Source organism: Mus pahari, chromosome 6 (genome assembly GCF_900095145.1).
Source record: "Mus pahari chromosome 6, PAHARI_EIJ_v1.1, whole genome shotgun sequence".
Lineage (NCBI taxonomy): Eukaryota > Metazoa > Chordata > Mammalia > Rodentia > Muridae > Mus > Mus pahari.
Window position 1 is genome coordinate 76,119,052 of NC_034595.1, and position 9,810 is coordinate 76,128,861.

At 47.3% G+C, this 9,810-nt stretch overlaps 2 protein-coding genes across 2 annotated transcripts in view; one reads left to right on the forward strand and one right to left on the reverse strand.

Moving 5' to 3' along the window:
* Positions 1–5,309, forward strand: part of Gnl2 (G protein nucleolar 2) — a 24,476-nt gene extending 19,167 nt beyond the window's left edge. The window contains exons 13-16 of the mRNA XM_021199894.1: positions 2,339–2,790; positions 3,404–3,483; positions 4,099–4,184; positions 5,121–5,309. Of these exons, the coding sequence (XP_021055553.1) occupies positions 2,339–2,790; positions 3,404–3,483; positions 4,099–4,184; positions 5,121–5,273 (771 nt within the window). The 3' untranslated portion in view covers positions 5,274–5,309. The remainder of the gene's footprint in view (positions 1–2,338; positions 2,791–3,403; positions 3,484–4,098; positions 4,185–5,120) is intronic.
* Positions 5,276–9,810, reverse strand: part of Dnali1 (dynein axonemal light intermediate chain 1) — a 9,085-nt gene continuing 4,550 nt past the window's right edge. Inside the window, exons 4-6 of the mRNA XM_021199895.1 lie at positions 9,260–9,438; positions 8,790–8,954; positions 5,276–6,575 (exon numbers count right to left, since the gene is read on the reverse strand). Coding sequence (XP_021055554.1) covers positions 6,540–6,575; positions 8,790–8,954; positions 9,260–9,438 — 380 coding nt within the window. The 3' untranslated portion in view covers positions 5,276–6,539. The remainder of the gene's footprint in view (positions 6,576–8,789; positions 8,955–9,259; positions 9,439–9,810) is intronic.

The following is a 9,810-nucleotide window of genomic DNA, read 5'->3' on the forward strand; positions in this document are numbered from 1 at the left end:
AGCAGGCAGGTCCCTACCCTGATATACTTAGATTCTAGTGGGGTGTGGAGGTCAGGTGTGTAAGTGCAAGTACGTGTGTATAGTGGATGTCAGATATGTGTGGTGGATGTCCTCTCTACTTCTACAGGTCTCTGACTCTCGTGAGATTCTGATTTTAACTTCTGGAATTAGTGGAGACCCCACAAATCATGGACTTGAGTCTCACAGCCTGCTTCCCCTTAGCATTAGAGTTACACTCAGCTACAAATTCAAGGCTCTGGGATGTGATTTGCTAGAAGAGAAACTCAGCAAAGTACTTTTGTCTGTGTTTACCAGTTCATCACAAAGGCTAAAGATCAGAGCAGCTCAGTGGAAACCCTGCCTAGGCAAGGTAGGGAAGAGACAGGAAGTGTCTTTTGTCTGTGTGGATATGGCCTATCACTTTGGCAGGAATAGCAGGTGGGGCATCCTGTAGACAAAAGGATTCTGGAATAGTGCCAGGCACGGGAGATTCACCCAGGGAGATGTCAGGAGACAGATGCATGGTGTCTGAGCACAGGTAACCAGCCATGTGACAAAATGTAGATTGGAGTTATTTGAAGTTACAATCTAGTCAGAGAAGAGCCTAGTGATATGGCCAAGGTATTTGTAAATATTTCTGTTCTGGCCCTGGGTAGGCATGTCAGGGTCTTCACCGTCCTGGGGAAGTGTTTCTTTTTTTCTTTTTTTTTTGGGGGGGGGGGAGGGGCTTTTCGAGACAGGGTTTCTCTGTCTAGCCCTGGCTGTCCTGGAACTCACTCTGTAGACCAGGTTGGCCTCGAACTCAGAAATCCACCTGCCTCTGCCTCCCAAGTGCTGGGAGTAAAGGCGTGCGCCACCACGCCCGGCTGAGAAGTGTTTCTTTATATAGATGAATCAGTGGCTATAGATGATTCAGCTCAATTTCTGGCCCCTCTTCTTTCCCCAAAGGTTGGAGGTGAAACTGTGAGTGTTGCCTGAATCTTTCTAGTGAGCAGGTCCTATCTGAAGTCAGCTCGGTTCCCCGCCTATAGCACGTTATTCCTTATGCATATGGGAAGACGACACATCCCTCAGGAGTGTCCAGAGGGTTTAGGCCCTCGGTCCCAAGAACGTATGTTTATTATGTTGGATACAGCTGAGTTCATGGAATTGAGGATACTGTGAGCACTCCACCAGGATAAGGGGTTGAAGGAGTCAGAGGAGGACCTGTGAATGGAAGTTGGGGAAGGCTTCTGAGGAACAGGTACCTCCATAGAGATCTAACTCTTGAGCACGGTTAGCCTTATCCAGAGGTTCTCCTTTTTATCTTTTTTTTTTTTTTTTTTTTTTTGAGGGGGATTCATCCTCCTTTTCTTGTTGGTGAAGTAGTAATTTCTTGAAGATCAGAAAATAGAAATCGCTACTGGAGATGACTCATATCTTTAATCCCAGCACTTGGAAGACAGAGTCAGGTGGATTTCTGAGTTCAAGGCCAGCCTGGTCTACAGAGTGAGATCTGGCACAGCCAATTCTACTTAGAGAAACCCTGTCTAGAAGGAAAAAAGAAATCTAGAAATCACTATAAAACATACAAACTTAAAATTAGTATGTGTATGCCATGTGCATATGCTTGTGTACATACAAGCATGTACCATGATACACATGAGAATCTGAGAACAACGTCGAGAAGTTGGTTCTTGCCTTTCACCATGTGAATTCTGGGGGTTGTTAGATTGGGCAGCAAGTGCCTTTACATGCTGAGCCAATTTGCCAGCTCAGAAATGTACAAACTTTTATTCAGTTTCCTGCATTTTATGGACTCTGAATTTGTTTAGCATTTTACCCAGCCACTCTCAACTTTGGAGAGTCATTATGTGAGTTTGGGTCACAGGGATAAAATGATCCATATGTGAAATGTGGAAAGCTTGGCACATGCTGACTTTGTGTGAATACCTAAAATAGGCCAGTCATCTCAGTGTTTCTAGACTCTGCACTCATTTTGAACTCTGGCCTCCCTACATCTCTCCTTATACTTCCTGGTCCTCCTATAGCCTCACTTCCACTTTCTTTGATTTGTGTCTTCTATATTTTTATGTGCCTCCTCTGCCCCCTTTTTGCTGATACCCAAGGAGAACACCACTGTCTTGGTTTCATTGGGTCAGTTCCCTTCCTCCTAAACCACAGCTCTGTCCTTTATAAAGGACCAAAAGATCCTTTATAGCCCTGGCTGCTGGGTAGAGTTCCATTGGCTTAGACCAGAAAGAAGGACTGCTTATTTGAGAGCCAGTAGCAGTTGAAGCAGGGTTCTCCTTTTCTGATTCCATTTTCCCCTTCTCTTACATCTTTTGGTCCTTACTAGCTTCCACCATCCTCACCATTGGAAGTTCCCACAGAAACAACACAGAACAACCCAGAAGAAGAGACCACAGAAACAGAAGTTGAAAGGTTAGACTCTACCATTGAAAAGGAGCCCGAAGCAGAGGGTTCCCAGGATGGAAACTCAGAGATGCAACGGATCCTCGCACGAGTTCGCCAGAACTTTGGCAAAATCAACGTGGGGCCTCAGTTTTCTGCGGATGACCTGGTGCCTGTGAATATGTCAGACTTGGAAGATCTGGAAAGCTCTGCGGAAGAGGAAGAACAGGAGCAGGAACAGCCAGGAGAGGATGCTGAGGAAGAGTGTTCCCCAGACACTCAGGAAGAACCTGTGGGAAATGACACCAAAGCCGTGATCAGAGCCCTAGATGAAAAGATTGCCAAGTACCAGAAGTTTCTAAATAAAGCCAAAGCTAAAAAGTTCTCTGCCGTCAGGTAACATTCTCTCCTTCTTACTAATTAGCTGGCCAGTTCTGTTCTCGCTTGCCATGAGCACTGGCTTTGGCATTAGAGGTTTGCTTTGTTTTTTAACGATTTTATTTATTTATATATATATGTCCTCAGACATACTAGAAGAGAGCATCAGATCCCATTACAGATGGTTGTGAGCCACCATGTGGTTGCCAAGAATTGAACTCAGGACCTCTGGAAGAGCAGTCAGTGCTCTTAACCCCTGAGCCATCTCTCCAGCCTGGTATTAGGTTAGGGTTTTAAGGTACTCAGGACAGAAGCCAGGGCCTGTGCAAGTGCTCAGGCAAGCGCTCTGCCACCTAGCTCTAGTCCCCGTCTGACCAGGGAGTTAGGAATGGTTGCTTTAAAGAAAAATCTGTACATTTTTCACTTTCAGGCACCTGAAGTACGTGGGGCTTGGCTACCTAGTATTCTAGCCTAGGAGCTGTACAAACTGCTGGACATTGGCTGTATCACCCAGCAGTCACCACAAACACGGTGGAATTTCCTTTTCTTCATGAGTGTTCCACCTCTCCAGATTGGCCTTTTCAGAGCAGTTAAAAAGGAGCAGCTGTGTGACTTTGCTTTTATTTTTCAGAATATCCAAGGACTTAAGTGAAAAGGTTTTTGCAAAATATGAAGAGGAGAAGAACACATCTGCAGAAGTCAGTGATGCAGGTGAGATCAACTCTTTGAACCATTTAGGTGTGATTTGTAGCTTTGGGATCATTTCCTCCATACAGGCTGGTACTTAGCATCTGGTTCCACATTCCACTCACCATGCAGATTGAGCCCTCCCCTTGAGATTCTTAACATTTTTAAAGTTACAATTGATGGCTTAGGAGTACTACTTGACAAAAGTGCACATTAATAGTTTCAGAGTCAGACAGAAGAGTCTGCAGAATGAGACAGGAGGTCTGTCTTGGTTACTTTTCTATTGCTGTTATATGTAGTACATGACCAAACGAGCAGCAGTGGACTGGGAGTTTTAGCTTCAAGAGCCTAACTCTATGACACATCTCCTTTTCCAAGCAGTTCCATCAACTGGGGACCAAGTGTTCAAACATTATGAGCTTATGGTGGCCATTTTCATTCGAATCAAATCACCACAGATATTTCATAAAGTTACTGATAGTTTCTACATGATGCAAGTTGAACCCCACTATGACCATGACTGCTTGTAACCCTGCATCTGTCTGCCTCCTTACACAAGGCATGTTCCTACAGTAGTCTTCCAGATTTTGAAATGCTGTTTCTGTTGTTAATCTTCTCTGTGTTTTATGTATCATAAAGCACCCACCAAAAAGGCAAGGAAGTGGGATGCACAGATGGAAGACGAACCTTCAAATAAGACTCAGAGGATGCTGACGTGTAAGGAAGTAAGTATTCTGCTTCTTTTAATGAGATATGGGCATAAAAGGAAGTGTACTGATGCATGCCCACCATGCTCTTAGTTCTAGTCAGGGAGGCAGAGGCAGGCAGAGTCTGTGAGCTTGAGGCTGCCTGGCTTACACAGGGAAAACGAGTCCTGGACAGCCAGGTCTGCATAGTGAGACCCTGTCAGGGGGAAGAAATCAAAAGAGCAGAAGTCCATTTTGAAATTTGTTTGTTTTCATTTGTTCTGTATGTGTGTGTGCAGACATCTCACGACATGGTGAGCACCTGGAGCTCAAAGGATAGCTTGTTGGTGGGTCCCGGGAATGGAGTTTCTGAGCCACTTTTGTCTATTTAGTCTTTGTTTTTGTTTTTGAGGCATGGTCTTGGTATGCAGGCCCTGGTTATCTTCAGACTCAGGCAGTCTCCTATCTCTTAGTACCTCCAGTGGTGGGATAGCAGGTGTCAGCTATCATACCCAGCCACGAGGTGCAGTTCCCAGGACCTGTTCTTTCTGAAACCAGAATTTGGAGCTGGGAGTCCTAGGAACCCCATGTGTTAGGGATCTGATGGAAGTCAATTAACTCGGGTCAGGTAGTGGCCCTCGGAATGAAGGTCCTTGAGTCTAAGTAGGTTTCAGGAGTTCTAGGTTATTACCTTCACACTGTGTCCTGTTGGCCTGAAGGACCAGAAGAGTTTCTGTGGCTTCAGGAGCTCAAGTAGAGGAGAGCTGGGCGGGACAGCTTTGGAAAGGAGCTGAACAGGGCTGAAGCAGGCCCGCTGGGGAGAAGATGGGGGCCAGGCCAGTGGGGCTCTGCTGCTGGCCTTCAGGTCTGAGGTGGGCAATTCCCCAGCTCTGCTTCCATGGCTGTGGGAGCCGCTCAGGCAGGGCGAGTGACCGTCAGTGTATGACTGGATTCCTTTGTGTTATGTGTTTGCAGCGAAGGAGAGCAGCGCGGCAGCAACAATCTAAAAAAGTCGGTGTGCGCTACTATGAGACACACAATGTGAAAAACAGGAACAGGAACAAAAAGAAGACGAGCGACTCAGAGGGACAGAAACACAGACGCAACAAGTTCAGACAGAAGCAGTAACTGCTAGAAAGCTGTTTATTAAATTATACAAAAATATGCCATTAGGAACTGTGTTCACTTTCTTGTACCCAGTTGGCATCTGTAAGGCACAGCACACTTGGGGAGCTTAGTGGTGAGGGTGTACCCCAGTTCTGTGGCCCTGGGAAATCCTCAGCCCCAGAGTTTTTAAACACTTGACCTGGCCCTTAGTTCCTCCAGCATGTGACCCTCGTGCGTGTGTCTACAGACGTGTGTTCCTCTTACGCTGCTGAGTAGCACTGGCCTAGGAGTCTACAAAGCTGTAAAGCACAAGTGCTTCCGAGATATCAGTGAGGTTTGGAGGCAGGAGTGCTCCGAGGGCACTGATGCTTTCCTGCACTGCCCACAGAGCCTGTGGCATGACAGGGACTGTGCTGTTCCCAGGAACATGGTTTCACCGACAAGTTGTGCTAATGGAGGCCTAGTTCCTCAGGTTACTGGGTGAGGGTCCAAGATGTGACTTGTAGAATAAGATCAGAGTGTTGGGATACAATCAACTCAGAACAGCGGTTGGGGTTCATAGGCCTTGCAGTAAACTTAGACAGGGACTGAGGTCAGAGCCGCGGTCTTCTGGATCTACAAATCTGCCTTCAGTCCATAATTTGTCTAGGACTACATGTGAGATGCGGCTACCTCCTTAGCTACTCATTTATAGCGATCTAGGGAATGTGGAGTCAGGCTTTGCTATCCAGCAGAAGGTATTCAAATGGTGTGGGGAGGACCTGGGTGCAGACAGCTCTCAAGACACTGGGACTTTTGTACCTCTCGGTGAGCATGGCTTTGACTCTGCTGCTGTTTCCTCATGGAGCTGGGAACACTAAGGACAGGGGCCTGCTGATTCCGTGGGTGGAAATGAGATGCTGTAGTCCAAAACCAAACTCCTAACCAAGGTGCAGAAGCTTAAGTTAGAGGTGACGTGGAAGGGTGGGGCCAGAGAAGCCCAAGGTACAAGGTGAGCTGGGAACTGAACTTGATGCAAAGGTGGTCTCCTTGGGGAAACACTTGCTCCCTAACTTAGTGAGATGACAAAGCCCCAGGCCAATTTGAGTTGCACATGGACACAGGGTTCTCCCACCTTCCATTGCCTAGCCAGGAGCTTGGCTTAGGTGTTTCATGACTCTGGGACAACAGTTGTAACAATGACATGAGTGGTGACCGGGGAGGGGTTGGCTTGTTCACTCTGGAAACTGGCTTTTATTACAATGGGCTTATGGGGCAAGGGGCCTGCTAAGACCCATGTGGAAATGATCACTTCTTCGGTGCGATAATGCCTTCCAGTTGGGCCTGAAACACAAGAACAAACCTCCGTTAACATTTGCATCTTGCACCTTAACATGTAGCTGAGTCTAGGAGGACTAGCCCACAGGCTTCGAGCATCCCCTCCTGACCCAGCTCCACATTTTCTACATTAGCTGGATTTGGGCTTGGCATGATTTTGTTGTATGAGCCGAAACCAGAGCTGACTTGGTTTCCATACAATAATAGCTCAGTGTATTATAGCCCAGAAAGGGAAATGGAATAAAAGTTTTTGAAATAGTGGTTTTCCATAGCTCCTACTTTAAGCCTGAGTATGTCCACTAAGTTAAACATTTGGCTCTCTGGGTTAGTACATGGAGCTCTGCTGGAACCAGAAGTCTTAGAAAACAGCAAATTATCAGCCACTGTGACAACTTGACAGTCAATTAGAGGAAATTGCTACCAGTCAGTAGAGAAAGCTACGACACTGGGGGGTTATTTACTCTCTTCCTCTAGCAGCCAGCATAGTGATTTACACGGTGATATGTGGACAGACCCTTAACATCTATCTATCCTGGGGACTAAAAACACTTTTCTTTGTAATGCAGCTTTGAGGCAAAAAAAGAACTTGCTTGTAAAGAATCCTTTGCCCTGGGGATTTCAGGGCTGCCTTTGGATGTTAGAAGGATGCTAAGGTATTCAGCTTTACTCTTGTTGGAACTAAGAAACCAGCTTTGGAATCTGCTGAGTGAGTCAATGGTTTACATTGCCTAGGCAAGTCTCTAGCTTTGCTTCTGATAGACGACTCAGCAACTATCAAAATCTCTCATCTGCTAATGACTCATGCAAAGCCTTCCTTATCTCTAGCGCAAGAACTTTGGCTTTAAATGAGGAAGGGAAGAAGGAGCCGCTTATAGGTACCGTGTTTAGAAAGTGAAGCTCAGCCAGGTTTAGTGGTGTGTGCCTTTAATCCCAGCACTTGGGAGGCAGAGGCAGGTGGATTTCTGAGTTCGAGGCCGGCCTGGTCTACAAAGTGAGTTCCAGGACAGCCAGGGCTACACAGAGAAATCCTGTCTCGGAAAACCAAAAAAAAAAAAAAAAAGTTCAACCCTCAACAAGCCTGAGTTCTTATTAAGCTGCACTATAGAGCGCAAGCGCTGTAGCTTCTGCTCAGCATATCTGGGGTGGCCAATAACTGTTTATAAGCATTGTCCTGTAGCTTTTAATCCTATCAGTTGGGAGGCAGAGGCAGACAGATCTTTCGAGTTCAGGGTCAGCCTGGTTTACAGTTCCAGGACAGCCAGGGCTACACAGAGAAACCCTGTCTCAAAGGGGAGAAAAAAGTTGCCCTGTGATAAGCAATGGTTCTGGGACTCAGCCTCTGCAGCCTGTAATCCCTTCTCTTTCCCATCCAGTCCTCTCCCAGTACCTCAGTTGGGCTGAGGAAAACAATCTATAGGTGGGTACCTCTGGCATTCACTTAGGGAGCTTCCCACACACACTTCCTCTCAAGGCTTCTCTGCTGCCACAGTGCATCAAGATGCAGGGGTGGAAGGGAGGGGTCGTGGATAACATTCCTGTTGGAGCCTGCCAAGGAGACCTGGTCCATGGAGGAAGACTCCCATGACCAGCTTGAGGGGACAGACACTGTTGCATCCTCTCTGGTTATGATATTGTTTTCCCAGGAGGAAAATAGATTGGCAGGCATGAGATGGCATCACAGTGGAGAGGCAGGCCGAGGTACTTTTTATTGTTGAGAATAGGCTTTCTTCACAACTGAAGACAAAGAATGTAGAAAAGGAGCCACACCCTACCCTGGTCAGCCTCTCTTACTCCTTGGCAGTACAAGTGGGCCAACATTTAAAAGCCACGGGCACAGACATGTAATCACCACTACTGGAATGGCAGAAGCAGAATTTCAAGTTCAAGGCCTCCCAGAGTTAGAGTGAGTTCAAGGAAAGCCTGGGACACTTGGGTCCTGTTTCCAACTGAAAACTAAAAGGAGGGCTGGAAAGATGGCTCAGTTGGTAAGAGTACCCATGGCTCTTCCAGAGGCTAAGAAGTAAGAATGTAAGCTACATGAGACCCTGTCTCCAAAAATCTAAACAAGAAAAGGCAAAAGGAGGGCTGGAGATGGACTTTAGGGAGATAATATCTGCCAGTGTTCTTCACACGACATTGAATCTCCACTACTTCAAACAAGGTGGGAAACACTCTAGGTCTGGCCCAGTAGGGGGGAGCCTGGACCTGGGCCCCTTTTACCTTCAGTTGCTGATTGGTTCGTTTCAGGAACTGGATCTCCTCATTGTGCTTCTTCTCCTCCACCTGTCGCCTCTCGCTCTCCCGCTTCTCGGTGGCCTCGCATTTTGCCTTCTGTTCATTCACTTGCCTCTCCAAGTCTTTCTTTTCTGTCTCCAATTCTGTAATCTGAAGATAGAATGGCCATCATCCTGGGACACCCACCAAGCGGATGAGCATTGCAAGAGCCTGGGTGAGGTAACTTGGGACAGGACAGTCCAACCTAAGGCAATGCCAGGGTGTGCACTGCCACCCAGTGGGAAGTCAGTGACTGACATGGCATGTTCTTAGACAAGACCACTCCTCACTGAGGCCTTGCAGTATTAGTGTGGAGGACACCCTTGGGGCCAGAATTCAGGGTTACAATGACAACTGCAGGCCTTGAGGTTTACAGAAGCATCTGGGAGCCATGGGAACACGATCACCCCACTCACTTTCCTCTCCATGTCTGACTTCCCCTGTTCGGCCTGCAGTGCCTTCCTCATGCCAAATGCCACACTGCTCTCATACAGAGTCTGGTAGGCAGCGATGGTCATGTGGATCTCGTCCCGGACACGCAGCAACAGCAGCCCTCTCTCTGCGCAATTGATGGTGACCTCCCGGATCAGCTCGTCTTCCAATATGTACACAGGGAGATAAAAGTCACTGGTGAGAGGGCATGCACTTTGTCTGTAGCAAGTTATCTTTGCTTGGGAAAGACTTAGTATATGTTCTCAGAGGTGTGAATCTATGGCAATGACAGCTGGTGAAGGTAGGACACCCAACACCCATGCAAAAAGGCAGGCACAATGGCCCGCGGATGTAACCCTAGCCATTGTTCCCTAGAGCTTGCTCATCAGCTAGTCTTGCTAAATCAGTGAGCTCCAGGTTCAGTGAAAGACCCTGTCTCAAAAAATAAGGTAGCCGGGCCTGGTGGCGCAGGCCTTTAATCCCAGCACTCGGGAGGCAGAGGCAGGCGGATTTCTGAGTTCGAGGCCAGCCTGGT